Here is a 17,769-nt window from a genome sequence, read left to right on the forward strand (position 1 = left end):
TTACTGTGACCCTTGATTTCCTTGTGGCTCCTTTGGAAACATGGGAATGGATTTTCCCTGGGACCTTCTGAAGTGCACTAAGCAGCTCAAGTGAAGGTCAGAAGCCCACAGTGTACGGGAATCTGTAACTGATCACCTGTATTTAGACAAATGTTCTTGTGTGATTATCCCTGGAGAAGGCAACGAATTGCTGGAAGGTCAACTAGACCAAATTTCTCTCCATCCCAACTGCACAAAAGTGGCCCAAGAGCAGGATGCAGGTGATGATTGGCCAAGTAGACTGCTGGCACTATTTTTAGTACCCTTTCACCTCCAATCTCACTTCTGGTGGTATCTAAATGAAGAGCAGGAGCACAAAATGTATGCATTATTGCCTGTCTCAACCAGACCAGCTGCAGGAAAATCATACTTCACGGTGCCTGCATTCGATATTACATCCAATCCAATTCCTCCCCCTGTCTGCCGACCTGATTCTTGTTGGGTGGGGTTTCCCAGGTTTTGGAATATTTTGAACTGTAAAGTGACATTCTTTATAGTATTATTACAGTAAAGTGCAGCCTGCATGGAAGTATGAATAAAGTTATTAATCACAACAATTGTTTAGCTTTAAACATAACGAAAAAATAATGAAATGAAGTCAAAAGAAAAAAAAAGTGCTTTATACATTAAATGTTAGGTCATCTTAGATCAATAGTTCTCAAAACTGGGCTGATGGTTATGCATGTAATCAGTGGTGTGTTGTCCAATACAGTAATTATATCATCACCTTTTGAAATATAACGTATTTTCCAGTAGCAGAAAGGCAAATGCATTGGAGTTTAACATTATGACCCTTTTTCAAGGTCTCAATTCTGTTTAGCTGCAAAGCTACAGGCTCGCGCATGAACCACAAGCAATTTTGACCAGGTTGTTTAGGCCATTTAAGGACAGGAGTGACAGAGATCCAGAAGCTTTGCTGCAGATTTAGTCTCAATCTCTATTGTCAAAGTGTGATGTAACAATGTTTAATTGTAGGTCTCCAGCAACGACAGGATTAATCCATTTTCATGTGATCTTAAAACAGTTCCTGAGTTGAAGCTTGGGCTTTTAAATTGAAGATTTCTTTTTTGAAACATTTCTAAGAATTCCTGCTGCCAAAACCATATATCTTGGATACTAAATTCTGAGTCTATCAGTTTTAGTTCTGAATTTAAACATTGCAACTGGAATTTATGTTCATTTCTCTTATTAATGTTTCAACTCATTCAACTTTTTTATATTTAAAAATATTTACAAAACTTAAGACCCTTTATTACATGTGTGTGTATATATTATGTAAGTATATCCAGCGGTCTGAAGCCAAGCTGAGAGGTGAGAGTCAGATAGCGAGGAAAGGTGGTGAAAGGTTTTTTTCATTTCTTCACAGTATGTGGGCATTGCTGCCTAGGGCAGTATTTACTGGCCATCCTTAATTGCCTTCAGAACATATAAACAAACAAATTAGGAATAGATAACATGGTGTAGAGCTGGATGAACACAGCAGGCCAAGCAGCATCAGAAGAGCAGGAAAGCTGACGTTTCAGGCCTAGACCCTTCTTCAGAAATGCGCGAGGGGAAGGGGATTCTAAAATAAATAGGGAGAGAGGTGGGGGGTGGATAGAAGATGGATAAAGGAGAAGATAGGTGGAGAGGAGAACGACAGGTCAAAGAGGTGGGGATGGAGCCAGTCAAGGTGAGTGTAGATGGGGAGTTAGGGAGGGGATAGGTCAGTCCAGGGAGGACGAACAGGTCAAGGAGGCGGGATGAGGCTGGGAGGTAGGAGATGGGGGCTTGAGATGGGAGGAGGGGATAGGTGGGAGGAAGGACAGGTTAGGGAGGTGGGGACAAGCTGGGCTGGTTTTGGGATGCAGTCGGGGCTGGGGAGATTTTGAAGCTTGTGAAGTCCACATTGATACTATTGGGCTGCAGGGTTCCCAAGCAAAATATGAGGTGCTGTTCCTGCAACCTTCGGGTGGCATCGTTGTGGCACTGCAGGAGGCCCAGGATGGACATGTCGTCCAAGGAGTGGGAGGGGGAGTTGAAATAGTTCACAACCGGGAAGTGCAGTCGTTCGTCGTAAACCGAGCGTAGGTGTTCCACAAAGCGGTCCCCAAGCCTCCGCTTGGTTTCCCCGATGTAGAGGAGGCCACATCGGGAACAGCGGATACAGTATACCACATTAGCAGATGTGCAGGTGAACATCTGCTTGATATGTAAGGTCTTCTTGGGGCCTGGGATGGGGGTGAGGGGGGAGGTGTAGGGGCAGGTGTAGCACTTCCTGCGGTTGCAGGGAAAAGTGCCAGGGGCAGTGGGGCTGGTGGGGAGTGTGGAGCGGACGAGGGAGTCATGGAGAGAGTGGTCCCTCCGGAAGGCAGATAAGGGTGGGGAGGGAAAAAATGTCTTTAGTGGTGGGGTCGGATTGCAGATGGTGGAAGTGTCAGAGGATGATGCGTTGGATCCGGAAGTTGGTGGGGTGGTATGTGAGGACGAGGGGGATTCTGTTTTGGTTGTTATTGCGGGGAGGGATGTGAGGGATGAGTTGCGGGAAATGTGAGAGACACGGTCAAGGGCGTTTTCGACCACTGTGGAGGGGAAGTTGCGGTCCTTGAAAAACGAGGACATCTGGGATGTACGGGAGTGGAATGCCTCATCCTGGGAGCAGATGCGGTGGAGGCGAAGGAATTGGGAATAGGGGATGGCATTTTTGCAGGAAGGTGGGTGGGAGGAGGTGTATTCGAGGTAGCTGTGGGAGTCGGTGGGCTTGAAATGGATATCGGTTTCTAGGTGGTTGCCAGAGATGGAAACAGAGAGGTCCAGGAAGGAGAGAGAGGTATCAGAGATGGTCCAGGTGAACTTAAGGTTGGGGTGAAAGGTGTTGGTGAAGTGGATGAACTGTTCGAGCTCCTCATGGGAGGACAAGGCAGCGCTGATACAGTCATCAATGTAACGGAGAAAGAGGTGGTGTTTAGGGCCAGTGTAGGTACGGAAGAGGGATTGTTCCACGTATCCTACAAAGAGGCAGGCATAGCTTGGGCCCATGCGGGTACCCATGGCCACCCCCTTTGTCTGTAGGAAGTGGGAGGAATAGAATAGGATTACGAATAGAATTAGGCCTCTCAGCTCTTGATACCATTCCGTCATTCAATAGTAAAAAGACTGATCTGATTACTCCACATTCCAAACTGCTCCCATTATAATACTTACACCCACTTGCTTATTAAGAATCTGTATTAAGAATCACTGCCTTAAAGCTGTTCAAGGACACTTTTTCCACTGCCTTTTGAAGAAGAAGGTTCTAAAAACTTGAGACCTCTGTAAGAAAAATAAATTTCCTTATTTCAGTCTTAAATGGACAGCACTTTATTTTTCAATAATGACCCCAAATTCTAGATTCTCCCATTAGTGGAAATATCCTTTTTCATACTCACCATGTCAAGACCCCTCAGGGTCTTATGTGTTTCAATCAAGTCATCTCTCCTTCTTTTGAACTCACGTGGGCACAAGCTAAGCCTGTCCAAACTTTGCTCACAATGCACTAGATATTAACCTAGTTATATTTCTCTGAACTGTTACCAATGCAGTTGCATCTTTCCTTAGATAAGGAAACCAATACTTGACACAGTGCTCAAAATGGGGTCTCACCAGTGCCTTGTATAACTCAAGCATACCTCTCTGCTATGCTTATTGCAAAGCGAAACCAATATAATCACATTCTGAGATAGTAGGAACTGCTGATGCTGGAGTCTGAGATAACAAGGTGTGGAGCTGGATGAACACAGCAGGCCAGGCAGCATCAGAAGAGCAGGAGAGCTGACATTTTGGGTCTGGACCCTTCTTCAGAAAGGGTCCAGACCCGAAACATCAGCTTTCCTGCTCCTCTGGTGATGCCTGGCCTGCTGTGTTCATCCAGCTCCACAACTTGTTATAATCACATTCTGTTGATTTTCCTAATTACTTGTTAGACCAGCCTAAGGACCTTTTGTGAAGTAGGACACATATTTAAATAACATGCTTATTTTTTATTCTTTTTGCCAAAATGGATAATTTCACATTTTTCCATATTATACTCCATTTCCCAGATCTTTGCCAATTAGCTGAACCTATATCACTTTGTAGCTTTCTTATGACCTACTTCCAACTTAATTTCCGGCTATCTTTGTGCCATTAGCAAATTTAGCAACCACACCTTTAGCCCCTTCCAAGTCATCTACTTAAATTGTCAAACATTGATCCCTGTGACACATCACTTGCTACACCTTGACAACCAGAAAATGATCCATTTTTGTCTACTCACTGTTTTCTGTTAGCTAATCAATCCTGTATCCTCCTCCAGTGCCACACCAATGTTACCCGAAGGCTGCAGGAACAACACCTCATATTTCGCTTAGGAACCCTGCAGCCCAACGGTATCAATGTGGACTTCACAAGCTTCAAAATCTCCCTACCCCCGACCTCATCCCAAAACCAGCCCAGCTCATCCCCACCACCTTGACCTGTCCGTCTTTTCTCCCACCTATCCCCTCCTCCCACCTCACTGACCAACCCCCACCTCCTACCTACTAATCTCATTCCTGCCTCCTTGACCTATCCGTCTTCCCTCGACTGACCAACCCCCATCTCAACTCCCTACCTACACTCACCTTTACTGGCTCCATTCTCGCCTCCTTGACCTGTCCATCTTCTCTCCACCTATCTGCTCCCTTATCTACATCATTGCCTCCCCCTCTCTCTCTATTTATTTCAGAGTCCCATTCCCCTCCCCCATTTCTGAAGAAGGGTCCAGACCCAAAACGTCGGCTTTCCCGCTCCTCTGATGCTGCGTGGCCTGCTGCGTTCATCCAGCTCTACACCTTGTTCACCTTATATCTATGTATGTCTGTATGTTATCCCCTACACAATGAGTTTTGCTTTCCATGATAATCTTTGATGAAAGTAACCTTATCAAATGCCTTCTGGAAATCCAGGCACAGCACATCCACTGGTTACTCTTTATCCACCGCACATGTTATTTCCTCAAAGAAGTGCAATAAATTGGTTAAACATGATTTTCCTTTCATAAAACCATGTTGACTCTGCCTGATTATCTTGAACTATGTATGCTAATACAGTGTTGATGAAAACCACATTTCTGAACCACAACAATCCATCTAGGCACATACACTGCTGACAGATAGTGGGGTTACATGATTTTGATCCAGCTACAATGCAGAAATGGCAAGATAGTTTTAAGTCAGGATGGTTAATGGCTTGGAGATGAATCTGCAGGTAGTGTTGTTCCCACGTACCTGTCACCCTTTCTTCTAGGTAGTAAAGGTTTGAAACATGCTGTTGAAGAAGTTAGGGTGTGTAATGCAGTTTTTCTTGTAGATGGTACAGACTCCTGCTGTGGTGAAGGGATTGAATGTTAGAAGTGGTGGATTGGTGCCAACCAACCTGTTGATGATGTACAGTTTCTGGAGTGTTCTTGGAAGTGCACTCATTCAGGGAAGTAGAGAATATCCCATGACACATGGTGGACAGGCTTTGGGACGTCAGGAGGTGAGTTACTCACTGCAGAATTTCCAGTCTCCTAGCTGTTATTGTAAGCATGGCTTGTTAAATTCAATTTTGGTTAATGAAAACCTCCTGGAAGTTGATAGTGGGAATTCAGCAATGGAAATGCCATTGAATGTCAAAAGGAGATTTTTAGGTTCCCTTTTGATGGAGATGGTCATTATCTGGTGTTGGTGGCATGACTGTTAACTGCCACTTATCACCTCAAGCCTGAATGTTGTCCAGTTTTACTGTATGTGGGCATAGACTGCTTCAATAGGAGATTGTGATTAATGCTAAACATTTTGTAAATTTCAGTCAACACCCCCATTTATGACATATTATGGAGGGAAGGTCATTGATAAAACAACTAAAGATGTCTGGGCAAAGTGTATATTTTTTTTCTTTTTCCATGCCATTTTACTCGGGACTGACGTCCTGCCTTTAATCTAGTTGAGCCACTGAAGTGGTCAGTTAAAGACCCTTTCCCTCTTAAACTGATATTCAGCCAGCTACAGGAAGGCTTCCAGTACATAGGAAGTCCCGATGGTCCTCCAGGACAGAACGATTTCAGGCGATTATTAGCCCACAGAGGGCCTCACACCACAACAATGGCCATTCCCCCAACAATGATGTCATCAGTCTTCACCAGTCTCTCTCTCTCCCCATTACCTTTTCAGGGCTGTCCGCCTGGCTCTAGCATTTCCTCAAATCCCATATACCTGATTGTGAGGCCACCAGCAATGTGTGTTGTTCCTCCAGTTGTCATCCCATCAATGGCCACCACTCCCAGTGACCCTCTTAGGATGCCAGCTGTCCAATTGTATTCTGCTGACAGGATGCAGTTTCAGGTTCCACTAACTGGGGTCACCCCATCCTGTGTTCAGGCTGGTCTGTGTGAACACCACTGCTAGCATTAAAAACAGTCCATTGGTATTACTGGCCATTCCACTATACTGTTGAGGTGGCATTGACATGGATGGTAGCTTCAGACCAGTTTGGCAGGGTCCGGTGTTGTGGCCTCCTCTGCCAGTCTCAGAGAAGAAGACACACCTCCTTTGCACCACTCTTTCCACCAGGACCTCCAGGTCCCTGTCAGGGAGCTACCACATCACCTTCTCCTTTTCAGACATGTTCAGATTCTGTCCTTGACTGAGAAAGCAGCCTCAGAACTCCAGTGCTTGTCTGGGTGCACAGCAACGCAGATATGACACAGGAACCAGGGATGCTGGTGTGTCAATTGGTATCTGGCAATTGTTAAGTTGCTCTGACAATGGTAGTGGTAAGGAGGTGGCGTAGGTAATTAATGAAATGTGTTTGGTAAGGTACGGCAAAAAATCTCAGTGGGCTATGCAGTTAGAATCACACCAAAAAACACGACGCAACTCGCAATTAGCCAAAACCAAGTAAGATTTAGATACACGCAATAGTTCCACTAGTGCTATTTGATCTCCTTTTAGATCTCTTGAAATAAATATCCTGTACTTCTCAGGTAAAGAGTTTCTAATAAAATACATAAGCAAACACAGAGAGCTTTCTTTAACTTGAGTGCTGAGAGAAATAGAATAAGGAGTAAGGAACAAAAATATGATTCTGAACTTTATCTCCTAATTTTTTTTGAAAGAGAAAGCATTTTCATTGATGTGGGGGAAACCCAGTCATTCTAGAACCCTATTATACTTTTAGAGGGAAACGATGGCCTGGTGATATTATTGCTGGACCGTTAATCTAGAGACCCAAGTAATATTCTGGGTACTTGAGTACAAATCCCAACACTGTGGATGGTGGAATTTGAATTCAATTAAAATCTGGAATTAAGAATCTATTGATGACCATGAATGCATTGTCGATTGTTGAAAAAAACCCATCTGGTTCACTATTGTCCTTTAAGGAAGGAAACTGCCATCCTTACCTGGTCTGGCCTGACACCAGACCCATAGTAATGCGATTGCGATTGCGATTGCCTCTTAACTGCCCTCTGAACAATTAGGGATGGACAATAAATGAATGTAAAAAAATGACAATTTTTTTTAGTTGACCTTAAGCAAATTGGGTGTCTTAATATTTTAAATTCTTGACCATGACTAGATGAAAATGCACTGTAAATATCAAGTTTCTGCCAAATGAGGGTGATTTTCTGGGTGGGGATTGCACCACAATTGTGAAAACTGGGAATTAGCATGTACTGAATAAAAGGTAAAGGTGTATTTTTGTTTTTTTGTTTGAAAAGGGTAAAGACCAGATAGAAAATGATTCACACAATACAAAAGTGAGAAATGTAAAATTAAGTGATCAGAACTCATCGCATGGTTTCAACTCCACTCGACAAAAATCAGATTTAACTTTACAGACACAACGGATTACTTCTTTAAAAAGAATTGCCAAGTGTATCAAGTGGCTCAACTTTGGCAGCACACTTTCATTTATACTACAAAAAGCAGCTGAAATTTGCATTGAACAGGATTTTCTGTAATTGCACATTATTAATAAAAACTACACGTATTTTGCAAATTTGTCAACTATTATAGTAGCAAAACTACTTAAATATCAGGATTAACTTTATCTTGCAATTTTCACCCCAAAAATAATTTTGAATTTTAATTTTCTTATTCTGTCTTTTCTGTCTTCTTTCTGCTATTTTTGTCACGTAAATGTATGCTTAGCTCATTTGTATCTTTTGAATCATTTTATGTGTAATCTCCTTTTTGAAAAACTCAAAAATTCCCCCACCTTTTATTCTACCTAGTCTTCAAGAACTCTATAAAGTCTTTAACCTCAGTTTCATCCATGCTAAAACTGAACTGACTACCATAAACATATATAATCCACAGTGTGGAGATAACTGCCGAGTTATTGCCCACTTTGCACCAAATTTGCAAACTATTCTTAATCTGTTCAATTCAGCACACAATAGACTCTCCTGTCCTTAAATGTTGCCAAAAAAAAACTCACCTATCAACCCATGCCTGGTCAGCCAAATATTCCACCCCTACATATGTTGAAGGAGAGACTCTGAAAAGTGTTGAGCATTTCATATACCTTGGCGGCTAACTCTCCTAAGGCCATCATTGATGAGGAAATCTGATAATAGATCAGCTGTATCAAATGAGCCTTCTATGAACTACAGCCACAAATGTTGGACAACAAAAACAATTTAAGGTCAGCAAATGTTCTCTATACACAGCAGTTGGTTTCAGCACTCCTGCACTGCAGCGAGACCTGGACCAGTGTATCTGCAACACATAACAGCATCAAAGGAATTCCATCAGAACTATTCCTACTGTAACCTTTAGATTCAATGGGAAGATTGTCTAACAAATATTAGTGTCCTTTTTGTAGCTAGCAATGCAAGAAATCAGGCAAAACACCAGCAAAGCTCACTTTGATGGGCTGGACTTCCTGTCTCGATGGCCAAAAAGTGTTTTCCCCATCAGATCCTGTTTTTTCGACTCTGAAATGGCCATTATGCAGGGAAAGACGATGAAAATGCTTCAAAGGCATACTTCAAGCAGAGATTCAAGAGTCATAATGTTGAAATTAATGACTGGAAGGAGCTTGTAACCAGTTATTCAAAATGGTGCAATGTGTCCATCAAACTGCCTCATGCTTTTAGTGCAAACGAACACATTAACGATGAGGCGTGGTAGTGAAAGAGAAGAAGAAGAAGCAAATATTGCACTCTTGATTCCACTGCCTCATGCAACATTCTGTCCTAAGTGTCCAAAGATCAGGCTGATCACTAATCGGCTTGTTCAATCACATGAAGACCCATGGCACTGAATAGGTAACATTCTTGAATTAAGCATAGTCAATGCTGATATTGACGAATTTCTAGTTTTCACAGTGGTGGAGGAAGCCACATAGGAAAAACACCAATCAATTGGCTGAAAACTGACTTTAAACATAGGTTTTCATCAAGTGGATGGCAGGAATTCTAGATATTTAATATATTTGACTTTCTAAATTAGTGGAGTGCTACTGATATTCAGAAATCTGGTTTATATGCTTACAGTTTCATGATGACCAAAGAACATAACTTGTTGCTAGATATGGAAAGAACTAATGAAGATCTTTCGTCCTTCCAGAAAGCTACTGATACATATTCTACCAATCCCTCCTTAGTTCTGCTATTTGCCTTCCAATAAACTATCTTTTTTACAATGTTGTAAGTGCAGGTTGTACCCTTTATTTCTTTTTAAATGACCCACTCTGGTGTAAGAAATTTAAATGTTTTATGTTTTATGTTTACATGTTTTAAATGTAAAGCGAGATTTCAACAAAAGCTCCTGTTTTGGAAATTTACAAGGTCCTGGAAAATAGCTTACTTGCTGCCTGTTTATTCTGTGCACATAGTTCATCAAATATCAGCTGAGCAAGAATTAGTATGTCACATATCATTTCATAAAGAATCCCATTCTTGTTTTCTTACACATCAGACCTGGGAAAAAAATCTTCCTTGTATAGCAGGACCAGTTGTGCATATCGGAAGATGTATGCACAAGTGAAGAAGTAAATTACAGGCAAGGTTTTATTTGAGAGAGCATCAAATATATGGAGTATTTTAAGAGGATTTATTTATTGTATAAGTATGAATCTAAAGCAAATATATCTAAAATTTCTGTTTGCAAATATTTAGATACGATAGCAGTCTATATTAATGAATTGACACCATGTCCTTGTTACACAACGCAACGATTGAATATTTAATCAAAATCATCGTCATGACACTTGATTGTTTTGTAACAGCAGTTCAGGTTTACAATAATAAAGAAAAGATTAGAATACAATCATATTTCAAGTGTTAAACGTTTGTAAAAATAATAATTTTGCTACATTTACCAATTTATAAATCTCATAAAGGAAAATATATTGTGCAATAACCAATGAAAACATATTTTATGTACTGTTCAATTTATGGTTTTATACAGTAAACATGAAGGATTCTTATAATAATAAATACAATTTCCATTTTAAGGCATTTTGAAACAGCTGTGAATAGAGTGAACATACAGTGAATATACAGATTACTTTACTCCTAGAGTTGAATCTTATGTAGAGTGAAGGTTAAAATTATTGTGTTTCTGCTGTGATGACTGTATTCAGCATTTTGATGTGAAATATCCTTCATCAGTGTCACCTGGCTAAATAATCAGGCAGTGTTTTGCAGTCATCCCATTTTCTTTCACTCTTTATTAACAGCCATCTTTGGCTCTCTTTCTTTCCTAATTGGAACATCATACAGCCTTGGCAGTTGTACTATTCAATAGAATGATTAATTTTTCCTGACTGTTCTGAGCTCAATTGACCTGTTTTGACCCGTTTGTCACTGATCGTAACCTGACAGGCGCTAGCAGCCTCCAACGATTATGGCTTTTGAGATTAATCTGACGCTGTTTTATCCTACTACAGCTCATCACATGAGGAAACTGGGGCCAGTCATCCTCTCTATGGTCATGGTGTGTGTAAATGGCCTGGATGTGAAAATATTTGTGAAGATTTTGGACAGTTTTTGAAGTAAGTTTATCATGTAAACAGCCATTAAGACAATTTTCAAATTGCCTAATTATATTTATCTATAAAAATATTAAAAATGTAAACGTAGGTGAACAGATTGTCTCTGCTTTTAATTCAAACTGTTTGACGTTTGCATTAATATGTTTGCACTACATAGAAAAACCTTCTTAAAATTGTTCATTTTCCAGGTATTTTCCCATGCACAGTCAATATAATTTTTACTTTTTTTCTTGTAGATTTTAGTCATTGAATTTCCTCAGCAATCAATTTGTGAAGAAAACAATCTTTCTGTAAAATTTCATAACTTTGTCATCCCTGAGCTGCAAGATAATAGATCAAACTAAATCTGCCAGCAAACTTTCGTGATTGAAATGTGTAATTGAAAGTATAACTTTAAAACTGCCCACTGTTCTGAAAATGGACAGTATAATTAAAATCAATGGAAAATTACAACAGCTTAGGTCACAGAGTCCTCCTAGATGGTTCAATCTTGTTCCCTTCATCTGGTGTAGGCTTTAGGCAGTTTGTATAGATGAGTAACTTCACAATTTGAGAATCCCTTGTTGTCATGGTGCAACTAACAGGGTGAATGAACTGTTCATGCTCCATCAACAATTTAGTTAATTAGCTCATTTGTAATTGCATTGCTTTGTTGCCAGGGTGTTAGCAGAAACATCGAAGAAGATGTGTTTACAGTACTGTAGATTACAGTGTATTGAAAAACAGTCAGTATTAAGAAATAAATGCTAAAAAAAAGGAATTGATCCCAAAATAGATTGCAAATATAATTGTCAAGGAATAAAAATGACATTATGATCTTATCATCTTTTATTTAGCTATCATGACATTCTATTGCAAATGAGCAACCTAAGAAAAATTAGAATTCTCTAACATTGTCACAACAGTAGATAGCAATCTGGAAGATTTGCATAAATTGCTGGAAAAATCAAATATGAAAGCAAACAAAGTAAAGAATCAAACCATATTATTTTATTTGATCATTATGATTCATTTTACATTACCTCAAAGATGTAGCCACAATATTTTATGTATCAATTTCAGCTATTTTGACTCAACAAGGTAAGGGTTAAAATGTGATTTGGCTTTTTGAAAGTACAAGTAGGAAAAAAAACCGTAATAATGAATTAACAGATATTTAATACATCTGTAAGGTTGTTTGCATTATTAAAGCAGCATCAAAATTGTAATGTATACTTATGCATCAAGCATCAATAGTCTAGATGATTGTGAGCTGTGAATATTTAGCATTTCAAATAACCAAACCCATTTGTGCTCTGTAGCTATGATTTAGAAAAATGCTTTGTGGTATCCTCTGTGCATATTGCCTTGTGCTAACAAATAGACTGTTTTGCATAAAATCCAGAAATACTATTGTACTAAAAATGGTTACTTTGATCTTCTTGGTGACCCACTTCTAGCAGAGAAGTTATAATGTTAACACCGATGCGCAGTATAGGTTATTGACAATTACATTTTTTCTTTGCAGCAGATTTAGCTTTCTATTAAATGGTTCTTAGTTAAGAGACAAACTGTTTTCCAATCCATTAACTTTATAGTGAAAAACAGAATTAAGGGCTGCAGCTTCCCAAGCATGTTATATGTAACTCAGAATAGCAGTTAAGTCATTAAGGTGGTTGGGCCTTAGAGTATTCCTAATCTAAGCACATATCCTCATAAAAGGAAAGAAAAAGCACACTACTGGTTTGCAATAGAGTTAATGCAAGTATACTGTACTACAATAAAAAATTAATAAAGCATGCTTGCCATTGGAATGAAAAACTATCCAGGCCAATGTTGCGGATTCAGATAGTTGACTGATCGAAATTTCTAAGGGAATCTTGTCTGGGTGCTGAAGTGGAACTTCTCTTAACTAAAATGCAGTTTACAGTTTTTCCCTTAAAAGCCAGTTTAAAAAAGGGGATTACAGTAGAAAACTCTGTCCTGCTGTCTTTCTTTTCTGATAATGGAAAGGATTTTGGGTGAAGTGAAGAATAACATCTCAGGAATTGAATGTATTTTTTATCTTTAAACTTCTGAGTTAGTGTATTTGCTGCCTAGAATACTGACTGACTGTGCAATACAAACTAAATCATTCATAAAGCTAGGGAACTTAGTTTTAATTTAGTATAATGATCTCATTAAAGCCACTAGACTCTTCATTTTTTTTTTTGTGTAAACATTCAACAGCTTCATAAGTATCATTATCAAAAGTACACTGGATTAAATATTTTTATTGAACTATTTGGTTCAATATTTTGAATGTATTTTATACTGATAGGACTTTTTGTGGTAGAACTGTTCGTTGCTTCATAAATATATAATTATTAATAGACATAAGGAAATTATGATAAGGTCTTAGTTGAGATTAAGCAAAGTATTTATAAGAGAATCATACTAACAGTTAAGTAACAAACGCTTGTGCATATTAGACATTGCCAAAAGATTGCTGATACACATTCTTAATTCCCTGTATATAAAGATGTTGACAGAAGCTAACTATTTTGCAGATCACTTGGTATAACGTCAGTAATTTATGATAACATTTAACAGTACATCTTCATTACTGACATATAAATGTCAGATGAGATGTGTTGTGAAATGACAAAACTTGGAAAGTTTTGTGGTTTGGTGCACTTTGTCTCCAAACTTAATCATTCCAATGATTGCTGAGTATTTCTTTGTAATATAGTTATTTTCAATATAGAATCAGAAAGATATGCTCTAAAGTAGATCAGTTAAATGAAGTTTCTATTTTTTTAACCTGTATGTAACTGACAAAAATTGTTGCAAAATACAAAGAATGATGTGTTTTAATCTTATGAAGATAACACTTTTAGTGTCAGAAGAATCCTTTTTTATGCCAAAGGAGATGTATCAGTAAGAATACCACTGTCCAAGGATAAATGTAAAGAAAGAAGTCTTTTCTTTGAAGACATTCAGGCTTAGAATGATTCTTCATATAGCATAACTGACCAGAATGCGTATTCAAAGCTTGTTGGTTATCTGTAAACTAAATGTGAAATAAAAAGACTTGTGAACTTATTATTAACTATTTGTGGTTAATTCAGACAGAGTGTGCAATATTTTATTCTATTAACACTTAAATACCAGGAAAATTCCGTTAGCTGGCCGTGCTATCAAGTGTTAGTATACATGGGCCAAAAGAGGAACAATCTGTGTTAGTCAGAATTATTCTGAAATGGTTTATGAACTAATGCAGTTTATTTTGTTCCTAATTTTAACAGAAGTGGTTGGTGGAAAGTCAACAACACTTACCATAGCAGTTACGTAAAATGTGATATGGAAGGTAACTGCTTGTACTTTGTGTTCTAAACATTGCAACCCACACAAACAGTGAAACAATGAATTTTCTTCAGAAATTTCACAGCTGAAAATATTTATTTTGTAAGAGTGTGCACAATGAATCTGTTAATGAAATTGTCTTGTTTGCCAGCTTTTGTGCACTTGTCAGATTCTAATCTAATGTGTTGCTCTGGCAGGTTTCCAACTGCTTTGAATTAAAATACATGCTGTTTAAAAAAAAGTACAGATTATTCTGCTGATTTTGAGAGGTTCTGTTCCAGTGGTGGTGTGTTTAAAATCAGCTGAAGATCAAGATGATTGGAATTAGAGAAACTGAATACATTCCTTACTTTATTCTAAACATATTTACGTTACATTCATGGTCAGATAGTAAGCTGATATTGTCCACTATATTTGATGAAGTTGACAGAGTTATACAAAGTTTGAATAATAAATGCAAATAAATTTTGTTCTATCATGCAAATGGCTGTAAAGAGAATGGAAATTGCCTTCCTAGAAAACATGGCAAAACAATAGTGAAGTTATCGCCCAGAAGCAGTTTCTCGTGGGTTGTAGTGTTTCGAATATATTGCCATTTACGTTATATTGTAACTGGCATGACATGCATTAAATGGCGATGGTAATTCCTCTGTTAATCAATCACAACTTCAACTATAGATTATGTTTATTAAGGCTAATTATGATTTTAAATGGCAGTCATAAAAAAAATCAAATTACATGGATTTGTTTTTTTTGTTGTTACTTTGCTTCGATTCACAATAACTGTTTAAATTAATAATGATTGTAAGTTAGGATTCTAAACATATTCAAGTTTTGCACTTAAGCATCAGGTCTGACTGAATCCAGCATCTAACAAATAGCTTTCACACCCCTTTACTGAATGGCAGACAACCACATCATTTATTCCATTTTGAAAACAAAAATCAATATACCTATAAAGTGACCCATAAATTAGAGCTAGCTCATGGAATGTTTGTACAGTGCAGGTTTTTTGAAGGAACCCTTTGCATTTTTCCTTCACCTCTGTATTTGAACTAGAGTCACTGTAAGAGGCTCATTAAGGGACATTAGGGACTGGAGCTAACCAGAATTCCAGAGCCTGCTTTCCTCTTATTAATGCATAGCAAAGTAGGATGCACTTAAATATTTCATAAGCATTCAGTAATTTGTGTGTAATCGCCTTGTTAGCAGACCAGTAGAAGTAGAACGGGTCTGTGAAATGGTGTTAGAGATTGCATGGGTAATTTATAGACCTTTGACATTAGAAATAGCTGTTATTGGAGACTGGAATGAAGCTGTGAAATAGAACTGGCAATAAGTAGAAAACTTAATAAAGGTTTTGTAACAAGAATCTATGGGGATAACAACCCACTTGGTCGTTTTGAAGCAGCTATAATTTATGACATATGCAATATATCAAGTGCATACGAAAGCATTATGGAGTATTGAAATGAAAAGGGTATTTGCAACATTAGGTCCAACTTCCTGCTAGGAATGTGATTAAATGATTAATGAAATGTCCCTTTGCATATGCATTTGAAACAGCAATTAAACACAGACTGAGAAAAATCCACCAATCCTATCATTTTTAGGCTTATCTCATGCTTGTTATATAAATCACAGAGAATTTGTGAGGGGAAATATGTCTTACCTGAAGTGGTTACTAAAGCATGAAAGAGAATCATCATTTCTGTATAAAATAATCATAAATAAATAGATTAATAACTTAAACCTATGAAAGATCTCTTGATTTATTACGATAGCAGTTTATTTATACCTTTTCTCTGGTTGTGTCGAATTTCTCTACCATGATTGGCATAATTAACTATGAAATTGAATAGACACTATTATGTTGCTCATTGCTAGTAAACAATAGTATGAAAGAAAGACAGCAGATGTAGCAGAAAAAAATGTATGCAACATTGCAAGTGTTCATTGATCTGCCGGGTTATTCTTTAAATAATACGAGAGCTGCAAGCTAGCCTATAATTACAGAAAGCAAAGTGGCAGCTTTGGCATTTCCAAACCCTATGTCCTTTAAAGGCTGCTTTTTGAAGTTGTCATCAATAATGATTTCAACAGAGTGGCTATGTCCCACATAACTTTGGAAAACCATTCTTTCTTATTTTAATTTAGTGCGATGAAGTCTTGTTTTAGGTTAAATCTTTTGATTCCCATTGAAATTTAAGAGAATACCCACTATTGCATAGCATTGGCATTACTTCCAGCTTCATTCTATGGAGTGATGTTAATAAACATGAGCAGATGCCATCTTTGTGGTATAGGTTGATGGCAATGCTGTAAACAATTCTGATAGATGCAGTAGTTACAGAACAGCAATGGTAAATTTTCTGTAATTGCTGTAGTGTAGTTGTGGGACATTTTTGTTTCATTGTATTTTAATTATTTATTAAGGTTCCCATATCTAGCAAATGTGAAGACCTACCTATTTGCTAAATATGTACCTGATTTAACTAAAACAAATCATATCTAAATCTGTTCTCCTTTTTAGAGATAGGTTTACGTGACCATTATTAAAGTGTGAAACTTGAAAGTGGCTGTTGGCATTCACCAGTTTAGGCATGCAATCTTTCTCATCCAGATATCTACATAATCAAAAGTGGGTATTATAATCAGATGCAAGAATCCTGGCTGATTTTCTGTTCCTAACCCCAGAGTCAATGAGACAAATTATAACTTTGCGTTGAAATCAGTTCACACAAATGGACCATGGATTGCTTCTTGGTCTATATGGCATGACTCTCTGGCTAAATTTATTAACCACTAGGGAAACATTTTCATTTAAAAATATATAAATCCTGCAATGTGTCACGACCTATGAACCCATACCATGAATACTTGAGGATATAAATTATACAGGGGTATTGGTTAGATCAGAGATAGTAGGAACTGCCGATGCTGTAGAATCTGAGATAACGAGGTGTAGAGCTGGATGAACACAGCAGGCCGAGCAGGAAAGCTGACATTTTGGGTCTAGACCCTTCTTCAGAAATGGGGGAGGGGAAGGGGATTTTGAAATAAATAGGGACGGGGGGAGGCGGATAGAAAATGGATAAAGGAGAAGCAAGGTGGAGTGGAGACAGACGACAGGTCAATGAGGCGGGGTTGGAGCCAGTAAAGGTGAGTGTAGATGGGGAGTTAGGGAGGGGATAGGTCAGTCCAGGGAGGACAGACAGGTTATTGGTTAGATCAGTTGGCTGGACAGCTAGTTTGTGATGCAGAGTGGTGCAGGTTTAATTCCCGTACTGGCTGAGATCACCATGAAAGCCCCACTTTTCTCAAGTTCACCCCTCACCTGAGGCATGGTGACCCTCAGGTTACACTCACTATCAATTGTTC

General features: G+C 38.5%; 1 protein-coding gene across 10 annotated transcripts in view; it reads left to right on the forward strand.

The window, feature by feature from the left end:
* foxp2 (forkhead box P2) overlaps positions 1 to 17,769 on the forward strand; it is a 746,195-nt gene that overhangs the window by 669,631 nt on the left and 58,795 nt on the right. For all 10 annotated transcript variants that reach the window (XM_048607717.1, XM_048607716.1, XM_048607724.1 and 7 more), the window contains one exon: positions 10,960 to 11,064. In XM_048607717.1, coding sequence (XP_048463674.1) covers positions 10,960 to 11,064 — 105 coding nt within the window. The remainder of the gene's footprint in view (positions 1 to 10,959; positions 11,065 to 17,769) is intronic.

The sequence above is a fragment of the Rhincodon typus genome, chromosome 18 (assembly GCF_021869965.1).
Source record: "Rhincodon typus isolate 14 chromosome 18, sRhiTyp1.1, whole genome shotgun sequence".
In the NCBI taxonomy this organism is placed as follows: domain Eukaryota; kingdom Metazoa; phylum Chordata; class Chondrichthyes; order Orectolobiformes; family Rhincodontidae; genus Rhincodon; species Rhincodon typus.